Genomic DNA, 27750 nt, shown 5'->3' on the forward strand with positions numbered 1-27750 from the left:
GACTGATGTGACACTGCCTAATCCCCAAGGCTAAGTAAGAAAAGGCTATGAGATGCTCCCCTTACTCACTGAAGCACCGCCCTGAGGCTGCCACATTAGGGGGAAAATAAAATATGAGAAAATAGCTACCACAAGGTAGTGCTTTTTTTGGATTGTGTATTTAACAATGCAGTTAGGCATCAATTATCCATCTGTGCCTTGTCAATTAAAATATTACCTATTTGTTATTTTAAACATTCCTGTTAAAAGTTGATAGCTATAATGTTGAATGAAGAAAGCCACATGGAAAACAAAAAAAATGCTATATGATTCCATTTCTATAAAGTTCAAGAACAGGCAAAAATAATTTCTGTTGTAGGTCAGGTTAGTGATTACCCTGGGAAAAGGTGGTAATTCAAAGGATGAGTTACAACCCTATGAGAGGAACATCTGGGTGGCTAGTAATGTTCTATTTCTTGATCTGAGTAAAGGTTACATGGGTGTGCACTTGTGGAAATTCATTGAGCTGTCTACATGTGACCTGTAAACTGTGTGATGTTATACTTCAATTTTGAAAGTGTCTATTTTTAAGCATCAATTACCTATTATTATGTAAAATGAAATATGCTTCTGTACCAAAATGTAAAGAAATTAAAGCATACAAAAAGATTAGGAAGAAAAAGGATATAAAAGATCATATAACAAACAATCAATTTTATATAAATGAATATTTTGATATCTCAAGATGCTAACCATTATTACAAAGTCATGGAGTAATTTAGGAGTAGACTTAGGTTGTTGTATTACCCATAGTATATGTTGGTTCTGAACATACTTATAATTAATATTTATGCCTCCAGTTCTTGCAGAAACAGCCTGGGCTTTTGGTTTTTTTCATTTTTAACTTTTATTTTAAGTTCAGTGGTACACATGCAGGTTTGTTACATAGGTAAAAGTGTGTTATGAGGGTTTGTTGTACAGACCATCTCATCACTCAGGTATTAAGCCTAGTACCCATTAGTTATTTTTCCTAATCTTCTCCCTCCTCCCACTCTCAAACGTCCAATAGACCCCAGTACCTGTTGTTCCCCTCTGTGTGTCCATGTGTTCTCATCATTTAGCTCCTACTCATAAGTGAGAACATGCGGTTTTTGGTTTTCTGTTCTTGTGCTGTTTGCTAAGGATAACGGCCAATTTTTTTTTTTTTTTTAATTCACTGCTGACAAGCAAGTTTACAACAGCTTTGACCTCAGAAAATCCATTTGATTTTACGGGAGACCTAAGTACCAATAGTTAAGAGATCCTCTAACTCTGCTGAAAAGTCACCATCTACTGGTTATTTCCCATTAAAGAGGTGTGAAAGCTGAGATATCAGCCTGTTTTCTCTCTGCAGGCATCAAGCCTTCATTAGGTATTTTTCCTGGCACATAAGCCAGGACTTCATCAAACTACATCCCACTGGGTGCAAAGAACGTTCTTAAGTTTCCAGAGCGAACTATCTTTTCCAATGACTCCTCTGTCCTTTTTCTCATTTCTGGGTCGCTTTCAACGTATTCCTTACAATACATGGTGAATAATCAGCCAGCTTCTCTGACAACCATGCACCGTTAATCAGAATGGCTCCAGCATGCTTCTGCTTTGTAGTTGTCTGCTGTCTCCTCACTATGCCTTTTGACTAGGTACCATTACCTCTTATCAATAAGCCATTTAACGTGCTATTTTTTATATTAGAACTTGGCAATTTAAGTTTGCTACCTTATTGATTTTGATTTTTTTGTTTGACTAAAAGAAGTAACATTCCCATTGAAAAAAAATTGGAAATACAGAAAAATTGTATAATAATATTGAAATCATAATAACTAGCATTTATCTAGAGATTACTCTGACATATTTTACTAATTCATTTACACATATTAATACCTATATACTCATATCTTACCTAATCTCACAATAACCCACCAAGGCACACAAAGATACTGTTAAAAATGAAGAATCTGAGGCAGAGAAGTTAAACTGCTCCCCTCAAAATCACATGGCTAGTGAGTGGCTGAACAGCAAATTGAATCTAGATCTTCTGAATACAAAGCCCTAAATCTCTCTTCAGTCTGCTGTCCAAAAATAACCATTGTTGATGCTGCACTATTTTTTTCTCATATAATGAACACATATAGCTCTAAAAATTTTCTTCTATATAATCAGTATTATTATATAGACAACACTTCCAACCCTGCTATTATCACTCAACATTATATTATAACCATTTTATTATCCCATTAAAATTAAAAATCTCTGCAATCTGAATTTCCTGGGCTATACATTTAAACAATTTTTATAAATCTCAATATTTAAAAATGATTTACTTGTCATATATGTTACATAAGGATTTCAGGTGAATTGTGGCTGTGTTGGGCTTTGCTTTGATTGACCTAGACTTGGCTTTATATATATTCTCAATCCAGAATCTAGGCTGAAGCAGGTGCTTCTATCTCAGAAAAGTGCTGATGAGGGAGTGCTAGAGCAAGAGGACCCCAGTAAAGCCATTTCAGTTACAATTAAACCTTCGGATCAGATTTGTCAAAAGTCCCAAGTATTCATATTGAATTGGCAAATGTATGCCACATGGCCAATCCCAAATTCAGTGGTACCAGGAAGCATGACAAGTATGAAGAGGAAATGTATAATTTTAAACGAATAATACAATCTAACATAATATTAACTTCCATACTTGAGGCAAAATATGTACTTATTCCATCCCCCAAGCCACTTAATGCCTCATCTAAAAGTTTGAAAAGGCTTAAAAACCAAGACTTTTAATCCAAATTAGATGCTGTTAGGGTTTTTCTTGAATCAAAGAACTTCTAATTAAAAAGAAAAGCTATCTGATCCCCTATATGTCCAAAGTACAGTGAGGAAACAGGGACAAGATAATTACAATGAATATTCACATAGAAGCAAGGAAAATAAATAAATATTTACAGTAATCACCAGTTTTTTGAAATTCTGAAATCACATTGGACAAATATGAGATTGCCCCTAACCTTGTATAAGTAATGCTTCCTGATCAGGCTCCAGTTCTGTTCCCTAGAATTGACTATTCTATTCTTTGTTCTCCAGGGAACTTGGCTTTTTCTTTGAGGATATTCTCTTTGGTCATAGCTTCAAAAGGCATGGAGGATGTGCCTACCTTATTACTGAATAAATTTCTCAGTCTTTTTCTACCCATAGAGGGCTGAGAGACTAAGGGACATTTTATGTCAAAAATATTTGGTCATTTTCATCAAGATACACAGCACTTTTGACAATGCAATGCTCAAAAATTTTGCTAGCATTTATTTCTTTGATTCCAGTCAGCTTTATGTGCCAATAGCCACATTTGCAATTCTTTCTGAGACAGGAGCTCTGTCACACTCTTTTTAGACTTAATTATAAATTATTTCTGTTTATCAGATGCTATAGACTAAATTGTGCCCCATTCCCAAACATTTCTATGTTGAAACTCCAATGTGATGGTATTTGGAGTCCTGGCTTCTGAAGCTGATTAGGTTTAGATGAGACCATGAGGGTAGGGTTCTCATGATGAGATCAGTATTTTTAAGAAAAGAAACCCTCTTCTCTTAAGGTCACTCTCTTTGTTATGTGAGGAAACAGTGAGAAGGTGGTCATCTGTAAGCAAGCAAGAACCTCACCAGAACCTGGCTGTGATGGCACCTAATCTTGGACTTCCAGCTTCCAAAACTGTGAGAAATAATCTGTTTTTAAACCACCCAGTTCAGTATTTTGTTATGGCAGCCTGAGCTGACTAATACATCAAGCTTCCACAAAACCACAAAGGTGTACTCCCAACTGTAAGAAATTTTGTCCAAAGGAAATTATTTTTCAGGGTTACTTAATACAATCAGACTTAAGAAAAGTTTTGACACTTGTGCTTTTTATTTAGTCTTTGTCTCCAGGTTATGTGCCCGTGGGCAAACCTTGATTTGGATTGTATCTTTAGCTTTGACCTTGATTTGAGAATCTTTTACCAACTGGAGATGAAGGATAAATGTATTTATCAGCCCTGAAAAATCTCTAAATATGTTCCCTTCTTTCCCTACTTGAAAACTAACCATTTTTTTTCCTGAGCTTATTTCTTACTTGATTTACCTTTTCAAGTAGAATAATGGCCAACTCAAACTGCCAACATTTTGCTCCAAAACTTTTCCTCTAAACCTCAAAGTTTATTAAGTACATCTTCTCCCTTGTAAGTGATCATTTTACCAAGTATTTCACTACAGCATCCTGTGGTCTCTCTTTTTCCAGCATACTATTTTAGTGTCCTCACTGCCTTCTTCCAGTCTGTAGCAAATGCCACATACATTGGTGTTTTGTTTTAGCAGCACCCCATTGCTTGGATACCAAATTCTATATTCAGGTTTCTCTAGGTTAAACTTGAAGAGGGGTACTAAAAATATTTGTAGTTTAAAACAACAAGTAATTATTTCTTATTAACGCTGAATGAGGGTTAGTGGGAGACTCAGGCTCATCTCGGCTCTGCTGGATGAAGGAGAAAGGGGAACAGTTGCTTCAAGTTGTACCTGAAATGAGCCACTTTCCTAGATTTGTACTGTGTGAACTAATACATCCTCTCATAGCTTAAGCTAGTTTGGGCTACCTTTTCTGTCACATGTTCCTAAAAGAACCTATCTGCTTTGTTAAGGAATTTGACCTTTATCCTAAGAGCATAGCAGACATTGAAAACTTTTTCTTTAGAGAGATAACATATAAACTGCCTTTTGAAAAAGTCATTCTGCCAGCAGGATAGAGAAAGAATGAGGGAGAGCCAAAGTTGCTAGGCCAATGGCAGAATCCAAATCGTAGAAATTTTAGCTTTGAATAGAGTGGCGGCACTTGGGAAGGAGACATGCTCAGATTTAAGATACTTAGCAGTTAAATGAGACGAGAATTGGTGTAAATTGGATATATGGGTGAGGAAGAAAGATTCAAAGGAAACACAGGACTTGTGTCTTTTTGTAACAGGATTTATAGTAGGATCAGTTAATAAGATCGAAAACATTGAAACAGGAGCTATTTTTTTGTTAGAAGATAATGAGTTAGTTTTTAAACATGTTAAATAGTATGTGCCCTTGAAACATGAAAGTGGAAGTATTGAGTATACAGTTGAATACTTGAAACTTTAAAAAAGAAGTTGGAAATATAAATCTGTGAGACTTTACCTAAGTTCGTACATAAATAAATTCTCAAAGGCACTTAACCTGCTCTGTGAGCATTTTAGAATCTCTCTTTTGATAATAAAAAAATTAGAGTTGGCAGTTACATCATAAGTTTAAAACTTCTCTCTCCTCAACAAGTTTGTATACTCCTAGAGGACAGGAAATTTACTTCTAGCATCTAACATCATGCTTGCACTTCGTGAGAATTTAGTAAGATTTATTTCATGAGTATGTTAACCAAAAATAAAATTCTAAGCCCCTCACCCATCTGAATGGACCCCTCCTGTGGTCCAAGGACATTCCAAAGTTATTAACCTGGAAAACCAGTTCAAGCCATAATGGGAAGGGGGAGTCAGACATGCCTCATTACACCCACTTTCCTTTTGAAATTTGAGCACAACTGACCAGCATTAACATCAACACAAAGACGTTCAGGCTGATAGAACAGATTATTTTTGTCTGATAATAAGTATTTAGATGATAACTCTTTTAACCAATTGCCAATTAGAAAATCTTTGAAATGCCTATGACCTGGAAGTCCCTGCTTCGAGTTGTCCTGCCTTTCCAGATGGAACCAATGTACATCTTACATGTATTGATTGAAGTCTTATGTCTCCCTAAAATGTGTAAAACCAAGCTGTAGACTGGCCACCTTGGGCACATGTTCTTATGATCTCCTGGGGCTGTGTAATAAGCCATTGGTTACACATATTTGGCTCAGAATAAATCTCCTCAAATGTTTTACAGAGTTTGACTCTTTTTGTCAACAAGTATATGAGTATTGAACAGTATCATCTAACCAGGATTTCAGCTTGAGTATTTTTTATTTTCCTGTGATTTTAAATGTGGCTTTTAAAGTTTCTTCATTCCAACTCTCACTCATGTCTCAATCTATTTTGCTTTGCCTTTTTCTTGTTCATCTAGTCACACGTACCTTCCTAGACACCTAATGAAAGATCAAAAGAATGTTTTTAAATAAATCTTTTCCACATAATTTTTGTTCCATGTGATTATTTTGAAGCTGTGAAACAAAAATAAAATTCTATGTTTACCAACCAACTTAATGGACCCCTCCTTTTGGCCAAAGGCATTCTAAAGTAAACTTGAAACACTAGTGCAGGCCATGATGGGAATAGGTGGTCAGACAGGACTCATTATACCTTTCTCCCATTGAAATTCAGACACAGCTGATCAGTATTAATGTTAAAACCAAGATCTTAAACCTGATAGAACAGATTCTAAGTCTGATAAGAAACATTTACAATCTATTCTCTCTGAAGCCTGCTACATGAGGGCTTCATCTGCGTAATGAGAACCTTAGTCTCAACAACCTCTTATCATAACCCAGAAACTCACTTCTGTTGATTCCATCTCTTTAAATAAACTCTTTCAACCAATTGCCAATCAGAAAAATCGTTGACTCCACCTACCCCCACCAACTCCTGGCTTCAAGTTTTCCTGCATTCCCATATCAAACCAAAGTACATCTTACATGTATTGATTGGCGTCTTATCTCTCCCTCATATGTGTGAAGCCAAACTGTAACTTGACCACCTGAGGCACATGTTGTCAGAACCTCCTGAGGATGTTTTGCAGGCATGTTCTTAACCAATTGATTGAGACTTGTCTCAGAAAATTTTTGGTTTACAAAGCAAAGTAATAGTTTAGAAGTGGGAGATGGAGAAGAGTCTACTTGTCTACCTGACTTATAAATACCATTTCTCTTAACTACATATTTTATACCTCAACTTACAGTTCAGACTTTTGGCCAAAAAAAAACAAGTATTAGGGGTGGATTACATATTTGCAAAACTTAATCAGTTTTATGGGGAGTTATATTTCAATTTTCATAAATACTTGAACTGGAGGAATGTTAAGATGTGTCATCACTTATCCACTTTACATTTTTCACAAATAGAGAGTCTGTTCCATTTATATAGCAGAAGCATCTGCTAGATGACTAACAAAAAAGCAGATTAACTCAAAGAGTAGCAGCAACTACTTTGCTTACCATTTGTTGCCACAGCTGCAATGTGAACTGATACATCCATGGACTTTACCTCACAGATAGAACAGCAAAGTCCAAAAGAAGCTAGCCAACCAAATAAGAGTTACCTTAAACTAGCCTCACTGCAGGTCCCTTTCTGCATATCTTCCCACAGCAGAATGGCCCTTTACTGCCAAAACCAATGTGATCATTTGTCACGCAAATGCTACATTTCTGGACGCCAAAGAATGAAAAGACAATGACACCTGGAACCACAATATACTCACCAAAGGCTCATTATAAAATGAGATCATGTTGGAAAATATGCAGGTGTTCATATCCAACAGCTTTATCCAAAGAAATAAAATGATTGGGCATTAAGCCATAGGTGCTTGTTTTGTTTTAGCTCTTTCTTCCTTTTTTTTTTTTTTTTAAACTACCTAGTGGCATATCAGATACAGATAGGCTGTGTTTTCAGGGTTTCATTGCCATATAAATCCTTTTTTGTGGAACTAGAAATTGCAACAGAATAGATTTCTGACCACACTAATATTTAGAAGGATGGCACTTACAAATGACTAATTTATTCACTACCATGCTGTTAAAATAAATCCTCATATGGTCAACTCAGCTGCATTGATCTCCCTACTTCTTCAAGAGATTTGGAAAATTCAATCCAACCTTAAATAAATGAGCTTATTCTCTGTTAATAGCAGTCCTTCATTTCTCACCCTTCTGTAGGGTATAAGTCTACTTTAAACAAGGTATGCATATTATGCCAGTTCCTTCAAATATCTGCTGACTTCAGCCTGCGCCAATTCCCCAGTAATTCTTCAAGCCATGCTTATACTCAACATTACACTTACCAAATGAAATGATCTGATGGTCACTGAATACCCAGCCAGGCCCAAAGGAAGTTTCTCTGTTTTCTCCTCTGATGCACAGTTTCCAGGGGCACGGGTGTTCATTCACTTGGGCCTGTCAGTCCAGCTGTTCAACAAGGCCAGTATCTTTCTTTGAGGGGTCTCTCTGACCCTTTGAACTGCCAAAGCTTCATATAGGTCTATGTCATCCCAGATCAAGGCAAGAAGAGAGAAAAGGATGCGGTCAGGGAGAATAGGTCTCTCTTTGGTACTGTACTCTTTTAAAGGACCCCTCACCTCCGCAATGCATTTTAGAGCTAAATAAGACTTTTCTTTCAGTTCTCTTTATCCCCGGGACCTAGATATAGATCCAGGATAGCTAGTATGGACTCTGATAGCATCCAACACTCTCAAGATTCTTGCCTGTGGTTTTTTATTTTATTATAAGGCTAACATCATCATCCCTGGCTCCTTCTTCCTTAAGACAAGTTCCTTAGTGAGATGCTCCTGAATGCCCTGCTATAAGTTTTCTAGTTCTATCTAAAATCTGACATCAATTTATAAATTCAATAAATATTTATTGAATCCCTATCATTTTCTAGACATTTCAAATAAGTCTTTGAATACTTATAATAATTTATGTATGGATTTTTGTATGATAAAAAGTATTGTCTTATGTGGCTGTTAGAAGCCTGAAAAAGAATTTGCTTAATTACCTTTTAGCAAAAAACCTAGACGTAACAATGAAATAACAAATTAACTCCCAATATTGTGTTTTAGCTCACCTGTAATTTGTGTGTGTGGCATGGGATGTTGAAATTTTCTGAGTGTAGCTTATGCCAAAACTTCCCTGACTTTCCCACTCCAACCAGATTTCCTTTCCCAAGGGAACATAAAAGCACACTGCACACTGACTATTCTTTCTAAACAGATTCTCAACAGCCTTATCAAACCTCCAATATATTCCATGCCATCATCTTTATTGCAGGTGGTGAGTGATGAGTCTCAGCTTGTAAAACTGGCTTCAAAATGTATTTGAATATCATCCATAGGTCATCTGGCATTTCACTGAAGTATATAAGGTTGTTTTGCAATTACTAAATTGGCTTTTGAAGCATCTGCTAAAAATCTGAGGAGAACGTGAAAATGTGTGTTACATGCTATCACAATCTTTTTTTTTTTTTTTTTTTTTTTGCCCTCCTCCACTTTATTAATATAACACAGTTGAGGCAGTTGTCCAGGAGAGCTAAGCTAATGTGGGGTAAATATGGGCCTTATTTCTGTAGTACAAGCACTTAGGATCCACTGAAGAAATAGCAGTGATTGACTTAGTTTCTCACTAACTTCTTTCTTACCACTTCTCTGTTACTATTTCACCGAATAATATTTAAGATGCCTTTCCCTCATCAGTCAAATTAAAAAATTTCCACTTCCTGGGTCTTTCTTACCCTTTTTTTGTCAATAATGAAAAACATAGCATAGATGAGGTATGCAGGGGAGAAAGGAGAATAATAAAAGAATATACTGCAATTCATAACATTAAAATATTATGACAAAAAGGAAGCTTTCAAACTAATCAAACAGTGACTTACTGTTTGCTATTCATCAGCTTTTTCCTATTTTATTTGCTTTTGAATGATTCTCACATCAAATATTCTTTTCCAACTCATCACTATACTGAAAAGATTAATGTAGGTGAAAGCCTGCAAAACTATTTCATCTAGATATAACACGGGTCTTCTGCTCCAGGAGCCTTTACATTTTTAATTAAAAATTGTAAAATATTATCAATTCTACACCTCTCACATTAGTACCTGTCCAAAAAATAAAAAACATACAGTACTAAAACAGTGCATTTTATAGAAATTAGCAGATATACAATAAATTATAAATCTATTTCCTTCTTTAAATAAAGTAGGGCTGTGCAGATCTTTATTAAACTTGACAGAAAGAAAAATAATATAAAAACTATTCTCGTCACTGAAATATTTTCAAAAGTAGAAGATCAGAATGAAAATCTTATGCCAGTGCTCCTTATTTAGTGCACACATTCAGCTAGAGAACTAGACTTCTTTAAAAATATAGCTTATTGCATGAACTCTTCTACAAAAAGAAGAAATATCCAAAGATTTAATGCAGGTGTTTAGGTTGGATAAACTTCCAAGACAGCAAATAGTTATCCTCTGATTATTATGGTTTTAAAAATAAGGTTAAATGCAGACATATTTGTTATTTTTATTTCTTTCCAGAAAGGTATCATTCTCACAGCAATCTAGTTAATGGTAGAGTAGTGGACAAAACAAATTGAGGCAATGTACATCTGTGGAGAAAACCTGGCAGTAAATATCATAAAAACAGCAATTCACTTTTAGATAGCACTTTGTAATTTAAAAACCATTTTCCATTTTTAATCTTGCATTCTTAAAGTACATATTGTCATCCTGACTTTACAGCCAAAAAAGAATACAGCTCAAAGAAAGTAAGACTTGCCCAATTTTACATAACCATTTAACGACAGAGCTGGGACTCCAACCCAAATTTTTGTTCCCCCTCAAAGGCTCTTTTTTGCTATACTACACCTACTTTAGGTAGAATCCTAATTACATGATTAGGAAAGGGGATAAATGGAGTTTTTAATTGGCTAACACAAAAGGTATTAAAGACAAATGGGTCCCTGTGAAAACCTCTAAAACATTTGAACTTGTCAAAAAGATTAATGTCAATGGAAATGCAAGAATTTTCTAGCAGATCCTTGTAAGGACATCTAATTCTATAAAGGTCTGAGTTTTCTCTTGGATGCAGTCTTAAAATTTTGTAAGCTATAAAAAACTAATGGTAAAACAAATAATTCTTGTCCATAGAGAAAATATTTCACCCATTGAGATTAAAATCAATTTCCACTTTGTGGATATTGACTAGTTTTGCACCTATTAGCAAATTCATTTTTGTATTTCTATGACCTATATTATGTCTGTTCTTTGGAGTCTCCTTTGAACTACTGTTAATATTTACTGGCCTCTCATTAATTGATGAGTTAAATAAAAATATTCAATACATGTTTATTTTATTATTTGTGAATCATACTTTTACATTTTGGAAAATATTTTAGCATATGAGACTAAATATATATCCCACAAGGAATCACCATAAATACATAATTATAGTGAGAAATGCCAAATAATACAGATTTGTCAGCAAAGTTTTTACAGAAATAAATTAACTCTGTACAGTGGTATCGGAGTATGATGGCTTAGATATTATTGGAAAATGAGAGAAAAATAAAGAACATAGAAATCAAGGAAATCTGCCACAGTGAACTACATTTAAGAAGACAAATTGAACTATAAATAGAGATAAAGCAAACAGTCTATTTTTGGGTAATACATATTATTCTAGAGTTGTATGATAAACTGAAACCATCTAACTTTAATTATACGTTATCAAATCTAGGCTACAATACAATAGGCAAATGAAATGGGAAATTGCACTTACCATTTGGTGAATTAAATCTTTTTGGCCAAACTAAATATGAATCTAGTCTCCAAAAGATTCTTTCTTCAATTATAATTATTTCAGCTGAATTTCATATTTGTATAAACTGTACACTTATTAAGAGTAAGTTCTTCCAATTCATCTCTGTGTTTACCTCAGCACTAAGCAAAGATGATTGCCCATAAAATCCATTTCATAGCTATTTGATGAATTCAATGAATACTTGGGTCCAAGCTGTTGCCGCCTCCTAGTGCTCACCTCTCTAGAAATTTCATTCATCGGCAAAGTCAGACAATCTTTTCTAGCACATTGTATCTCTATATAACATTGGTTTCACCCTGTCTTGTGGTGGATAGGTGTTTGTAGTTTGGCTCATCACATTCTCCCTCTCCTAGAATCTTATCCCCTGAGGCCAGGACCCCCATGTATGCATCTATTTAACTCCAAAATGCTTGCCATGGTGCCACTAAATATCTGTTGGATGAGTTTATTTAAAAAAAAAAATGGTCCACTTGGCACTTTAGCACTAAAAATGCTTGACGGGACAAAAATATAATTTGAACATAAGCCAAAAAAAAAGTTTTCTCTGGTTTATTTTCATAAGAAATAATCTTCAGTTATTCCAGAATTAGTTTTGAAATTATTTTTAGTATAAAAATTATCTGAGCCACTGCTTAGTAGTCTGTACTAAAGTTACAACAATATGGCAAATTTATAGGAGCTATAAATAGATATGCAGCTACGTCACACCACGTAAAAACAGTAAATAAGAAAATGATATCAAACAAGGATAGGAGGAAACTTTATGGACACAGACACTGCTTCGTAACAAAATTACTGAGCTCTATATTTAACAATATTATACCCTACAGTATGCATGCAGATGCATAATATATTCCAAACCTAATAAATATCAGTATGTTGGAGCATTTTGTATGCTTCAGAAAACTGGTCAATTTTTGGATCATTTGAGCATCTATAAATTATTATTTTGAAGATGAATAAATATCTCTCCATACATCATCTTTTTCTAGACACTGGAATATGTCACAATATCACAACTGTTTCTAATTCTCAGAAACAAGTGAATAATTTGGGCAAAAATATTCTTGTCCATGCCAAATGAAGGAATTGTCCATGGAAGGTGTAATGCAAGGTAGTAATCAGAAGACTGTATGGTCTGGGGGAAGCCTGCAGCAGCCACAATAACACCAGGAGGAGTCTGGGGATGAGGCAGAAATGAAAATGGAGGGATTGATTCCATGTTGGTTTGATTCCAAGACTGCTGTTACTAGGAAAAATGCCAGATTCATTGAAACAGAATCATTATTTTGACAAGAATTTTTAAAAATGACTTACTTAAGTACTTTTATAATACCAAATTGTGTTCCTCAAAAAGATATGTTGAAGACACCCCACGACCCTATTATCTGTGAATGTGATCTCATTTAGAAATAAGGTAGGTGCAGATGTGATCAGTTAAGATGAGGCCATACTGGAGTAAGGTAGGACTCTAATCCAGTATGACTGGTGTCCTTATAAGAGGGAAATTTAGACATAGCACAGGGAAGACAGCCACATGACCATTGGAGACAGCAATTAAAATGATGCATTTACATGCCAAAGAATGCCTGGAACTCTCAGAAAGTAGGAAAGCCAAGAAAGGAGCCTCCGATAGAGGCTTAGAGGTAGCATGGTCCTGCCAACACCTTAATCTCAGTCTTCCATCCTTCGGAACTGTGAGAGAATAAATTTCTGTTGTTTTAGGTTGCCTAGGTTGTGGTCCTTTGTACAACAGCCCTATGATACTAAGTATACCCTTCCAGGTACTAAAGTAACATGAAGACTATTTTAATTAGATCCTTTAATCAACTTACCTTTAAGATCATAAAGATTGATTGCTATATGGCATAATGTTATTAGCATAAGAAAAAAAACACTGAACCCCTGTAATTTTGTTTCATAAAGACTATATAAAAATATGGCTAATAATGATGTTAACAATGGTTATCATATGTCAGGTGCACAGTCTTTCATCTCCTCCACAACCATAGATCGTAGGCAATACTATCCTCATTTTATAGGAAAGGAAAACAAGGCAGTAGATTAAGAATTATCCTAAGGTACAAAGCTGTAATTCAAATCTATGTCTGTCTGACTCCCACACAATATTCTTTTCATACTGCCCTTGTCCCTTCTTTAAAAACTATATAATAATAATGAAAACAATTTGGCTGATTTTTATTAATTGAACTGACTGGATGCTTGGACATTCAAAGTTATATTCTAAAACAAATCAAGGGAAAGAAGCTTGCCCAATCATCACAAGCATTTATTTGAACTTTTAGTCCTGTCAATCAGCATAATTATCAGAGAACAGATTTATTTTTTCTCCTACTCACTACTTCTCCATATGTCTACTGCATGTCTTGCATTTTCCAAAAATCAAGTGATTCTGACTTGCTTTTCCAGGGAAATGGTATAACATATTGATTAAAATAAAAATGGGCTTTGATAGCTACAGTTCCTGTGTTCCAGTTTCAGTTCTGCCCCTTAGCAGCTGTGTGAATGCGGCTGGTTTCGCACCTTCGGGCTCCTGGCTTCATTATTTGTAGAGCGAGGGGTCATAGTAATTCCTCCCAGCATTGCTGTGGAGGTTAGCTTCCTAGCATAATGGAAGTTACATATAGTAAGCTATTATTACAATTATGCCTCCAATAATATACTTTACTTAGAACTAGGAAAATATGTTGATTATATGAAATTGACCACAAATGTATTTTGAATTATATCATTTAAACTATAGGCTTTGAGGCTTCTAAAATCAAAACGAATTTTTAAAAAGACACAACTCAAAGAAGGCATTTCTTTTCTGTATTATTTAAAGAATTCCCTACAAATCAACACAATAATTCTTAAAAGCTAATCTTCACAATAAGAATCAGTGTGTAAAGGTTCAAATTCTATAGAGAAAAAAGTATATGACTTATTTTATAAGCAGATTTTGCACCAAGCTGTTTTCAAATTACCTCTGATAAAACAGAACAGTCACACATTTTCTATGCAAACCACTTTTGCATTACAATAGGAACCAAAGAGTAAAAATGAAAGGTGTCTACTGGGAGCTTTTTTCCAAATATAGTCTATCCGAATGATTAAATACTCGCAAAAAAAGTGTTGAAAGAAAAATGATGGTATTAAGGCAGACAAAATCTTTATATTTTCTCTTGAAATGCTGTTATAGCAAGTATTCAAATTAGTTACTTATTAAATGTTGTTTGTGTCATTTTTAGGATTAATGGCAATGAGGCAGCATAGTGTGGTCACTGAGTGTGAATTCTGGAATCAGAATTTGGGATTATCTTTCCATCTCCACTCTTTACCAGTTCTGAGAAATTGGGCAAGCCATGTATCCATTCATTCCTCAGTTTCCTCATGTGCAAAATACAAATATGAATAATACTAATCTCATAGAATAACTAAAAAGATCACAGGGATGTACAAAAAATGCTTTAAGACAGTACCTATTATATAGATATGCATTCATTTAATGTTAGCAATAATAATTACTAAACTAATAATTCAGTAAGATTAAATCTTATGTGTCTCATGAAGAGAAAGTAACTAACAGCTATTAAAAATAAACAGTAAAAATAGCTTCCATGTGTTAAATACTTATTCTGAGCCAGGCCCTATAATGAATACTTTAATAATACATGGATGTACTATGTCATACACCCCATAATATGATCTCAGTTTTACAAACAATGGAGCAAAGAAGCTCTAATTTCTGGTCACTCTAGCAACTCGAAGATCCGGGATGGTTTTTACTCTTCCTCAACTTTATGCCAAGCACTGAGAGGAGGACTTAGGATGCAAAAATCTCCCATCAGTCCTCTCCTGCCTCCTAGATGCATATAGGGTTTTCGCTTTGAACATGGTTCAAAGTGAGTCCTCTAGAAGCAGAAGTTGAAATAGTGAGTTTTGTGAAATAACTTGTGAAAGTAATTCGGAGACAGTAAACTTCTGGGAGAAGGGGAAGAGAAAAACAGGATAGGGGAAGGAAAGAAAGCTAAGCAAGGCTGTGGACTCAGCTGGAGACTAGCTCAATTCTGGAGCATCATTTGCATCACAAGGTTGGCTCCACCTTGGCGCAAGAGGGCCAGGCCTTTGTACCCTAAATCAGGCAGTCAGTAACCCTGACAGCCCCAGGATCAGGGGTTCATAATCTCCTGAGCAACGCAGCTCTCTTTCTTCCAAAGCCAGTGCTCTGTACAAGGGACAGCAGTGTACCCTTAGCAATCATCACTCCCAACACCTGGGGAAAGGCCCAATGAAGGCGATCTGGAAAGGGCACCAACAGCATAAACTGTCATCTACTCTCTGTTGCAAGGTCTTTCCCCTTGGAGGTCCCATGTCTCTTTCAGTCAGTAAGTTCTATTTCTGAGCATTAGTTCAGGTCAAGAAAGTAGGATGTTGACTCTTCCCTGATTTCGGCATTCTGCTTATTCACTGTGTGTGTATGTATAGTTTTGTTGGCTGCCTATCTATCTTGAACTGGAACTATCATATTCTATTAGCATCTCCACAGATCACAGTGAGCCAGGTTGTCTTGACTACCATTCTGACCTTGTCACCATTTGCTATTACTGGATGCTAACATTCTATTAATACATGGGTTCATGGGCATGTCATGACATCTCCTCCAATCGGCCCTGTCTTAGAGAGGACAACCAGTGTTCATCTCAGTGATTCTGGTGCCCTCCTTACAAACATATTTCTTTTCATCTTGAGAAATAGTCATCTGTGGGTTTCCAGGGTTTTTTTTCATGGTGGACCCAGTATAGTATAGTGTAGTGTAGTATAGTATAGTACAGTACAGTACAGTATAGTATAGTACAGTATAATATAGTATAGTATACCCAATTCTTGGAGTTTTTTTATTCTTTACGCCAATCTGTCAAAGATTTCTGGCATTTCTACTTTAGTTGGTATGGGCTATTTGGTTTTCCAAGATTAAAAGAGCCAGACAAATGGTATATTAGCACTTCTTTCCAAGCTCCTTGCCAGGGTATTAAATCCTGTCATGAGAGGATGCTTCCATAACAGAAAACCCATTTTTTTCAGCTGATGGTCTGTCTCCTTTGATCCAGCACTCTCAGAATATACTCCTGGTCATATTTTCCTTTTACCTACTGATACATATTAGCCAGGTCTTACAGTTCCTCTAGCATATAATCCATCTCCTCTCTCAGAAGTCCAAGCACTTTCACAGTAAGGTTTTCCTTAATACTGCCGTGCTTAACATGGTTCATGCTAAGTATAATAAACAAAGATCAGCTTTCCCATAGTGATTCTTGCATTTTAAACATTAATTCTGTTTACTCAAATAATTTTTGCCCCAAAATCTAATTTAGAAACAAAATTTGCTTGAAAAATTTAAACATTATTTCTCTATGAATGATTATGTTGGGTGCAGGGCAGATCCCAAGGAGGGTAAGCATTGTTTTGTGAGGTACCTGCTTCCTATGAGGCCTCTTTATATCAGGGAGGTAGCATAGGCTGCATATTAAGGCTAAGAATTAGATCCGATAATTCCAGGTTTTTAAATACTTCTACCTAGTTTTGTCAATCTGAAGTCTCAGGATCCCTCCCCTTCCTTATTAAGGCTCTGTTTTTGGCATCAGATGCTTGCCTACCTTAAAATTCAACCTTCTTTACAGATCTTCCATTCTTACAATTAGGTATTGTCTTTAGTCTTCAGCACTGTTTGTCCTCTGGCTATGGGCAACAGGAATCTCTTACAGAAACTCTAAGGAGGCTTTCTGCCCCTCCCACAAGGATGATCATAGATGTGTCTCCAATTTATTCTCTTCAATACATCAACGGCACTTAGCAACAAACATCTAATTCCACAGTCCTTATAATTATTATTTATATCACACCTCTGAAACTTTAGAGACATTGCCTGACCTAGAGAATCCCCTTCCATAAGCAGCCTGTTCTAGTTAATCACACTGCTATAGCATTCCAGGTGCTATTGATATTTCATCTATTTCATTAAGGTCTTTATTGTCATCCTGAGAGCAAGTGATCTACTTTTAGAACCTCATCTTGAAAATCTGCTTCTGAGGATCACTTTTGGCACCATCTCAAGTCAGGATCCCAAAGCAGAGCCATAGATGATCATTGTTTTAAAAGTGATATATTGAAGAAGTGCTCTCAGAATGAGTTAGGTTTCCACCTTGAGGCAAGAGGAGTGGGGAACAGGCTGTGTACATCCCCGAGTCAGTCTGTTACTGGGCTGTGGTTACTATACAAACTCCTCAAAGAGACAGTTTCATTTCAGGTGAGGGTAATGCTCTGGCAGAGGGGGGATTATGAGCCAACAGCCAGGGAAAGGTGCACTGACCCTCTGGAAGGGAGTTTGGGAGCCCACAGACAGCACCCATTATGCCGTATTTCTGAGACAGCATTTAAAGCAGTGCTTCAAAAACGTAAAGTCCATGTATAGATTATCTTGCCTACTTGCTACTTACTGTGTTCCACTTGCCAGCTATTCCTTTCCCCTCCCATGATATGTTTTTACTACATTTCACTGTGTCCTTCAATGCTTTCAACTGAATGATAAGCTCCTATAGTGCAATGGATTATCTTCTATCGGTTACATTTAATAAATTAAAATATCTTCCTGGGAAAAATCTGCTGCTTCAAGTATGAATGTTGACAACCCTCAAAACTTTCCTTATTGGTCTGTCTGAGTCATGGCTAAGGTCAGCAGTTCTGCTCTCAGCCTAAGATGAAACCCTCCCTGTGCTGTGCTCTGCAGACACGTGAAGAGTCCTCATTCTTTTATACGTGAGTAGGCCTTCCGAAGAAATAATAAAACAACAAAATAGCAAAGGATCATCTGCTAGATTATCAGCATTAACAATCCTTCATTCATAAATGCAAATTTCCATTCATATTTTTAGAAAAACAAGAGCAGGACATTCATAGTTTAAGGTAAACAACAAAATGGAGGCGCTCTTTAGACAATTATATTTCAATAGTGATCTTAGATCTCCATCTTTTGCATGCAATAGCAACAAACAACCTGCTATGAGGGTTAAAACACCTACTTTTTTAATTTACCATTATCATTGTACCTTTAAGACTGGCACCCATCCCCACAAACCCAAAACTTGGACATACAGAGAAGAGTTTAGAGGTTGGAGAAAGAGCACAAACTAACCTGTTAAACCTGGAAGTTGACCTCAGTATTATACTTGGAGACAGTACATTGTGTACCCACAAAATTTGTTATATATATGTGTTATGATTGAAGACAAACTAGTCATTTATTATATTAGTAAATCTGAGAGATAAAATACTGTGTGCATTTGATCTGTGAAATTCTAGGTAACAAAATGTATTAGCTCAATTGTGCACAGGTTAATGCAAAGAAATCGTATAATATTTCAGAAGATAACAGTCTGAAACTACCTCACAATTGCTTTCAATGACATATTAGAAATGCAATTCCCTGTTCTTAAAATATGTGATCAGACTATTAACACCAGTGCATAAAGAAAATTCTTTACTAAGAAGTCACACAGAAATCAGCAGTAAAGTGTTGTATGTTACGTGATTATATTTTAGTCTGTTTAATATTTAATAGGCTCCTGGTAAAGGTGGTGAAAATGCTTCTACAGTCTTCACACCTAAAATTAGGGGATAATGTATTTCAAATTAGGCTTCATATTATTGACCCCTATAGAAACATTACATTCAAAGGAAACCTTAGCTTTTTTTAACTTACATTTTTATTATAGTGGGTTCCACTTATCAGTCATTTCCTTCCCCTACCACCAATAAGCTTTTACTGTATTTTACTCTGTGTCCTCAATATATTCAATTCAATTATAAGCCCCTGCTTATAATTGGTACTGCTTGCATTTCTTCATTCTAAAATTCCTGTCTCTTTCTATTACATCTTGCAAAATCTTTTTGGTTCTTCAAAATTCAGCTCAAATGTCACCTTTTTTTTTTGTGAAACTTTCGGTGTTCCTAACAACTCATTCTCAAGTGGGAATGATCAGATTTTCTTCATTGTGTTTATTCTACTTGCATTATATTTATTACTGTATCTATCACATCATCATGCAAATATGATTTACTAACTTGGAATCTATATGAGATTATGATCCCTATGAAAATGTGGATCCTTTCTTCTTATTTTCTGTTTTATCAGCATCTTGCACAGTGCCAAGAACTTATTAGTGACCCACAATTATTTTTAAATGATGAATGTACAAGTAGGCTTTGTCAGAAATTGACAGAGGAGAATCTAACATGTTTCCCACTGCTTAAAAGGCAAAGTATCAATCCTATGGGAGGACATAAGTGCCATATTATGCCTTCTTTTTTTGCTATCTCAGTTTGAAAAGTCCTAAATTTCCTTTAGCATCTTCGCAGATTGCTTGTTTTAACAAAACACAAGTACAGAACAACTGAAAAATCACCATGACTCCTGATTAATACTGAGAGAAACAGAGGGAATGAGAAATATACCGTCTTCTACATAATTTAAACAGTTTCAGTAAGCCCCTAGTTAAACCTCAGAATGATGATTCTTCTTGAAGTAGATTTGCCTGTCAACTCTATCCTTCCTCAGTTTTTAACCAAAACAATTATTAGGAAAATAATGTTGATTCAATTAGAAAATTCCAAATGTAAAGTTTTGTCTCATATTTACAAATCCTTGAATAATTGTCAACATTTGTGTTTCAAAATGTCACTGATTTTGAGCTTCACAAAGCTTGCATTTGACTTTTTCATTAGCCTGAAAGTTTGCAGTATCTGAACATGATCATACAAAGCTTTTGTATAGATTTGTCTTTATGAGGTATTATTTGTAGAGTAAGTCAGTTTTTAGCTACTAGAGAAGCTTTTTAGCAACTAAGGAAAAAAAGCAAGACTTTCTCTAGGGTTGATCTTTCCAACAGTGTTGTCAATTGTAACTGGTAAGTTTTTAGTTGCTCTGCAATTGACAACACAATTATTCAAATGAGAAATGTCTCTTCGCAAGTCTGTAGTATAAAAATTAGATGCATTTTTGATTTCTATTTTAAAGGTACAACTTATCATCAAACTCATGTTCATTGTAATGTTCATTGTAAATGTTTTCTTGGCAATTTACTTGCCATAAATGTCTATTATACAGACAAATTCATTTGAGAATAGTGTTTGTTTATCCTCATGTACTTATGAATTTGTAAAGACAGCAGTGACAATAAAGGTAAAGAAATTATGACTAGAAAACCTCCAGATGGTGAGATTTGTTTTGTTGTAATTCCATATTCCAAGGTCTGAGCTGGATCCAATCCAAATTTCGGAGAGAAATATATTATATAATGTTTTTAACTGTGAGAACTTAACGGGCTTAGAAATAACCAAACCATCCAAAGATTCATAGGCAAATATTGCTTTTGTGTGTGAAACAGGTGAAGAAGGGTGAGCTGAGAAACAAGTCAATATGAGAAATAATTGTATAGATTTCATTTGTTCGTTTTGGTAGGGTTCTTTAAAAGACATGGAAAGAAATTTTAGAAATAGAAGAGTTGGAATACACATTTATTGACATAGCTGTAAGAAAATAGATAAACATACAAATAGTAGATATCCACACCACATTTACAAATTTGAAATTTCTTAAAATTGCCAGATTATCTTAAGATGCTCATCCTTTATCATTATATCAAAGTGGTGTAAATTATGGTCAAAATAATTTATATTTCAAGAACATTCATTTATTCATGCATGCATCAATTCATCCAGCATATATTTATTGAGTGCCTATTTTGTGCAACTCACTGTGATAGGGAGCTAATATTCTAAAATCTCTTTTCTCCGTGATAAAGAGCCTACCTTTTATTACTATTTTTATTTTTTGCATTTTTACCTGATGGCAACATATGGCTCATGACAAATAGGAGCAAGTAAAACATTGTATTTATCAAGTATCATCGATCAGCCTTACTTGCTTAATATTAATTCAGAAATCAATTTTGTTTGAAATTTATCAAACAAAGGCCTGAACATTTTCATTTATTTAGAAACTTCAGTAATATACTCAGTTATCAAAATAATATCAATAATTTTGGTAGTTTAGAACTCAGGTTATTTAAGCCTAAATAAAATAGAGTGACCCATATGGCAAATGCAACATATTTCAAATTTTATTTTTTATGTTTTTAAACCTCTCTCTTGAATCTTTAATTTATACATGTACTTATTTACATATAAATTTTACATTATATACATATTTATGTTTTCTATTTTATTAATGACACAGCTCAGAAGCTAAAAGCACATTTAACAAGCAAAAATGTAAATTAGTTTAAAACTTGTTATTTGTTGTCAAAGTAAAAATTAGACTAGAACTTTTAGAAAATTCTTTTAAAATTCTATAACAGATATGTTCCATTTTGATAGTCTATGAATTGTACATTACTTAAAATGATTACAAAATATCACATGATGATATAAATACCATTTATGGGGGGAAATGTTCCTTTAATCAACTAATTTAAGACAATATAATTTTAAGCATTCTCCGTTTTACGTCTTCTAGATGACTGCCTGTAAGTAATATTATATATGGTTTAATAGTTAATTTTTTTTTTTTTTGAGACAGAATCTCACTGTGTCACCAGGCTGGAGTGCAGTGGTGTGATCTCAGCTCACTGCAACCTCCGACTCAGTGGTTCAAGCTGTTCTCCTGCTTCAGCCTCCTGAGTAGCTGGGATTACAGGCACGTGCCACCACGCCCAGCTAATTTTTGTATTTTTAGTAGAGACAAGATTTCACAGCGTTGGCCAGGATGGTCTCCATCTGCTGACCTCGTGATCCGCCTGCCTTGGCCTCGCAAAATGCTGGGATTACAGGCATGAGCCATCACGCCTGGCCGTAATAGCTAATTTTATGTGTCAACTTGACTAGGTTAAGGGACACTCAGATACCTTGTAACATGTTATTTCTGGGTGTTTCCAGGAGACTGTTTCTGGAAGAGATGATCTTTTAAATCATAGACTGAATAAAGAAGATTCACACTTACAAATATGAGCAAGCATCATCCAGCCCACTGGGGGCCTTGACAGAAGAACAAAGAAGAGAAAGCATGAGTTTCATCTTCTTTCTTGTGCTAAGTCATCGATCTTCTCCAGCCCTTGGACAATGGAACTCTTTATATATATATATATAATTGATTTTTTTTTTTTTTTGAGACAGAGTCTTGCTCTGTTGCTCAGGCTGGAGTGCAGTGGTGTGATCTTGGCTCACTGCAAGCTCCGCCTCCCGGGTTCACGCCATTCTCCCACCTCAGCCTCCCAAGTAGGTGGGATTACAGGGGTCCGCTGCCACGCCCAGCTGATTTTTTTGTATTTTTAATAGAGACGAGGTTTCACAGAAAAGTCTTGATTAATACATATGGTTAATCCTACTTATCATAATTTTTATAAAAGACTGAGTAAAGAAAACAAATGGCCATGTGTGTGTGTGTGTGTGTATGTGTGTATATATATATATATATATATATATATTTTTTTTTTTTTTTTTTCCTTTGGTTGTTTGTTTTTGAGATAGAGTCTTGCTCTGTTGCCAGGCTGAAGTGATGCAATCTTGATTCACTGTAACCTCCACCCCCCGGGCTTAAGTAATCCTCTCCTGCCTCAGCATCCTGAGTACCTGGGACTACAGGCACATGCCACCACACCCAGCTAATTTTTGTATTTTTAGTAGAGATGGAGTTTCACCATGTTGGCCAGGATGGTCTTGATCTCTTAACCTTGTAATCTGCCCTCCTTGGCCTCCCAAAGTGCTGGGATCACAGGACTGAGCCAACGTGCCCAGCCTTTTTTTATTACATATTTTATGCTATTACAATCTGATTTGAACATTAAAGCAAGACAAAATAATGTTTAAAAGTGTATTACATGGAAAATAATACAAATAAAGCATATACAGTTGATTCTTGTTATGCTTGGTAATTATGGTCTACCAAGTCACTACGTTAGTCAAGTTACGGTCTACTATAATGTCCCCATGAGCACTGAAGTAGAAAATGCTGAATCATTAGCCCTAGGGAAAATACATGGTTAGGTTTCTTCAAGACTCGTTTGTAAAATTTTCATCAAATGATCAATAAACTTGGTTTATGTGTATTTCTGTTTAATGAAACATTATTTAATATATATTGTTGATTCATTAACATTGAACTCATGGCCAAGAGTACTATAACTTATCCCTGAGCAAAGTCCCTTTGTTTGGGCCAATTTACCCCATTTGGAATGAGAACATTTACTCAATGCCTGTACCCCCATTGATTCTTGGAAGTAAATAACTTGTTTTTGATTTTACAGGCCCATAGGCGGAAGGGACCTGCCTTGTCTCAGATGAGACTTTGGACTTGGACTTTTGGGTTAAGGCTGGAATGAGTTAAGACTTTGGTGGACTGTTGGGAAGGCATGCTTGGTTTTGAAATGTGAAAATGGCATGAAATTTGGGAGAGGCCAGAGGTAGAATGATATGGTTTGGCTCTGCATCCCCACCCAAGTCTCATCTTGAACTGTAATTCCCACATATTGACGGAGGGACCTGGTGGAAAGTGTTTGGATCATGGGGATGGTTTCCTCCATCCTGTTCTTGTGATCCTGAGGAAGTTCTCACAAGATCTGATGATTTTATAAGTTGTGGTTTTCCCTGCTGTCCAGTCTTTCCTGGTGCTTTATGAAGAAGGATGCATTTGCTTCTCCTTCGCCTTCCACCATGATTGTAAGTTTCCTGAGGCCTCCCTATCCATGCAAAACTGTGAGTCAATTAAACCTCTTTCCTTTATAAATTACTCAGTCTTGGGTATTTCTTTATGGGAGTGTGAAAATGGACTAATACCCCTGGCCTCTCCCCTTTAAATGCCAAGTGGCACGCTTCTCCAAGCTGCAACAACCTAAAATGTCTCCAGACACTGTTGAAGACTCCCTGGTGGGCAAAATGATCTCCTGCTGAGAAAATCGATCTGTGGTGTTGGTTGTGTTTTTAAACTTTACATCATTTGGAGTTAAATCTCATACTTTGGTTATTAAGGAACACTGACATACTGACATGTATCTCCCCCAAATACTAACAAGAAGTTGACTTTTCTTTGCCTGCTGATACTAAAGTTCCTCCATATACTGCAGAATTTTTCAAATTTATATCCTAAGATTTTATATTTATCAGATAATGAACCTAATTTATAAATATTATACCCAGCATTGTCATCTCTAGAGTCATGTTATCTATCCTCTCCTCTAACAAAATGAATCACTCTTACTGACCATTATTTGTATTGAAGTGATGATACAAAATACATTTTTTGAAATAAATACTAATATGTTTTCTCTACACCTGAAATTAAAGATAAAACATGCAGATTAAAATATAATAAAATATTTACTCTCATCCAAATTAACTTTTCTATGAAGCACTGAAATTAAAGTCTGTAGGCCTGGAAACTTTCTGATGCATTACACAGGGAATGTCTACTGCAATTGTTTGTTAGTGTACTTATTTAACAAATGTTTAATGAGCACCTACTATGTGTAATTCCTTGTTTCTGAGGAAACAAAGAAAGACCCACTAGCCAAATCTCTCAAACAGTTTATGTCCTTGCCAAAGGAGCAAATAATAAGCAACTAAACAAATATAGAAAAATATGATAATAGGACAATAAATTGTTTATAGAAAACAAAGCAGAGCAAAGGCTAGAGAATTTTTCATGGGATGATCCACAGAGGATACTTGAATAGAACTCTGAATACAGTAAGAAAATGAGCTTTATGGGGAATGAACATTCCTGGCAAAGAAGAAATAAAGTGCAAAATCTGAAATCAGAACCATCTTAGCTTATCAAAAGTTAAGTCAGAAATAGGTGTGGCAAATGAAGTGAATAACCTAGAACCATATGGGAGACAAGGTTGGAAGGGCAGGCATGTGTTGGGTCACGCAGAGCTTCCTTGGTGTGGTAAAATTTGCCTTTTGCTGTGAGTAGATAAGAAGGCTCAGGAGATCTGAGTGGAGGAGTGGTGTAATCTGATGTACAATTATGAATGATCAGTCCGGCTGCTGAGTGGAAAAGTGTCAGTAGGTGAAAAGGAGTTGAAACTGTCATTAAGAAGACATTGCCTAGTTTAGGAAAGATGACGGTCATTTGGAAAAGGGCAGAATCAATGGTGGTAATGAGAAAACACAGTTTCAGGAAATATTTTGAATAAGAAACAAACGACTTGCTGAGAAATTGAATACACAGTATAACCGAACATTTTCAAAAATGGTTTATAGGATTTAAGTTTAAATAACAATGGAAAACCTAACGTCATTTTCCAAGATGGGCAAGGCAAGAAGGAACAGATGTGGGTGGGTTTGCAAGAGGTAAATAAAATTTCTTTTTAGACATGTTGAGTTTGAGATAAAGTTTAAATGTTAAAACTAGTAACATTTTATCTAAAGAGTTAATATTTTTTTTCTGCTTTTCTGGTATGCTTTAGTTACTGAGCTTAATGTAGATTTTTGTGGGTTTTTAAAATTTGTTTTTCACTTTTGATAGGCGAGTGTTGTATCCGCATTTCTATATATCCCCAAATGTTTTTTTTTTTTTTTTTTTTTAATAGAAAGACACTTCATTACACTGCCCACTCACACCAGGCCAGGACAGGAGTCACTCCTTAGAATCCCGAGCGGCGGCTGTCCAGGCTGATGGAGAAGGGGACCCACTCACCTGCCACAGAGCCGGCCCCCTCACATGACTTCCTCCCTGAGGAGCATCTCCCATAATGGGGCTTCCAACGACCTTCACTCTGCGCGTGCTGAAAGGACAGCGTCCAGAATCAGCCTCAGCCTGGACTTCTGTTACCATGGCAGGATAAGCTTGTCATGCTCACTCCTAGTGCCATGCCTCTAAACGTCCCCCAGACGGCGTCGGGGCTCTCGCCAGGGAGCTTGGTTACTGTCTCAATCCCCCGCCCGGCAGTCCTCACGGCCAACTTTCTCAGTGACCACAGCAGACAAAAACGTCCACAGCCAGAACTCCAAAGCCCTGCCGGCCCTGGTGTCACTACCGCCTCTGCGTCCGGAGCCTGTGGGGCTCAGCTCTGCTGCTCTGGCCCAAGTCTGACCTGGAGTCCCCAGTGCCCTTTGCAGGCACGGAGGCAGCTGGACATCCTTCGCTTCACCAGCCTCTGGGCCTGCAAGCGCTTCTGGAGCTTTTAGTTTTCCTTCACAGTGAGGAAGAGTTTTTTCCTTCAGGGAACCTAAGTCCAACAGGGCATAGCTGTGATCAGATGGCTGCTTGTCGAGGGGACTTCTCAAGCCTGCAGGGCCGGCTAGCCGGCCAACAGCCTCTGCCGCTTGCGGCCTCCAAAGCGAGATCTGTTTTATTGGGCCTTTGGCATTTGGCGGCAACTGAAGCTCTTCAAGCGCAGTGTCCCTGTTTCTCCCAGGGCTGTCCTCTCCGGCCCCCGCCTCAGGGAGGACCTTTTCTTTCTGAGAAGAGCTGGCATTTCCTCTCTCACTGGCAGGGGCTGTGTTCTCCCTCACCTGCGGTGGAAGGTGAGCTGCTTCCTGTGGCTGCTGTAGCGATTGCAGCACTGCCAGGCCGCGCACGACTTCGGCATCTCAAGCCAGGCCCGGCTGCCCGTAACAAAGATGGCGGCGGCGGAGTCGGCTGTATTTATTTTGTTATCTTCTAAGCCATAGAAAATAGAGTTTTTTGATATAAATATACAGGTTTATCACAGATAGTGTTTTTTTTTCTTTAAATACAGCATTATCTTTCTAAGGCTAGGTAGCTAAAAAATAAAGCCTGTGAAAAAAGTAAGACATGAGTAAATTAATTTATGAAGGCCTGCCTTTCTCAAACAACTAGTAAATACTAACAAATACTATTTTAAGACACTAACACTTATATTTAAAATAGAACTTTTCAATCTTGTGACATTTTACTTAGTCGAATTCATAATATATGTACAACTTGTGGGATCGTTTTGTAAAAGTATATAGTTTGACATAAGGATTCAAAGTTGTTCTCTAAATGTTTAAAGAAGCAATAAATCTAAGTTTGAGGATATTTGGTATATAAATTCACAGTCTGCAATAAATAATGTCATGGTAAAAGTACAAGCTATATATTCTCTTAGTATTATTT

At 36.2% G+C, this 27750-nt stretch overlaps 1 protein-coding gene across 1 annotated transcript in view; it reads right to left on the reverse strand.

Moving 5' to 3' along the window:
* The window catches only part of LOC129037144 (THAP domain-containing protein 3-like), a 58081-nt gene extending 30861 nt beyond the window's left edge, over positions 1 to 27220 (reverse strand). Inside the window, 4 exon segments of the mRNA XM_063669534.1 lie at positions 8043 to 8239; positions 8993 to 9168; positions 26326 to 27148; positions 27151 to 27220. Of these exon segments, the coding sequence (XP_063525604.1) occupies positions 26559 to 27148; positions 27151 to 27220 (660 nt within the window). The 3' untranslated portion in view covers positions 8043 to 8239; positions 8993 to 9168; positions 26326 to 26558.
* Between the last annotated feature and the right edge of the window lie 530 nt (positions 27221 to 27750).

The sequence above is a fragment of the Pongo pygmaeus genome, chromosome 1 (assembly GCF_028885625.2).
Source record: "Pongo pygmaeus isolate AG05252 chromosome 1, NHGRI_mPonPyg2-v2.0_pri, whole genome shotgun sequence".
NCBI classification, from domain to species: domain Eukaryota; kingdom Metazoa; phylum Chordata; class Mammalia; order Primates; family Hominidae; genus Pongo; species Pongo pygmaeus.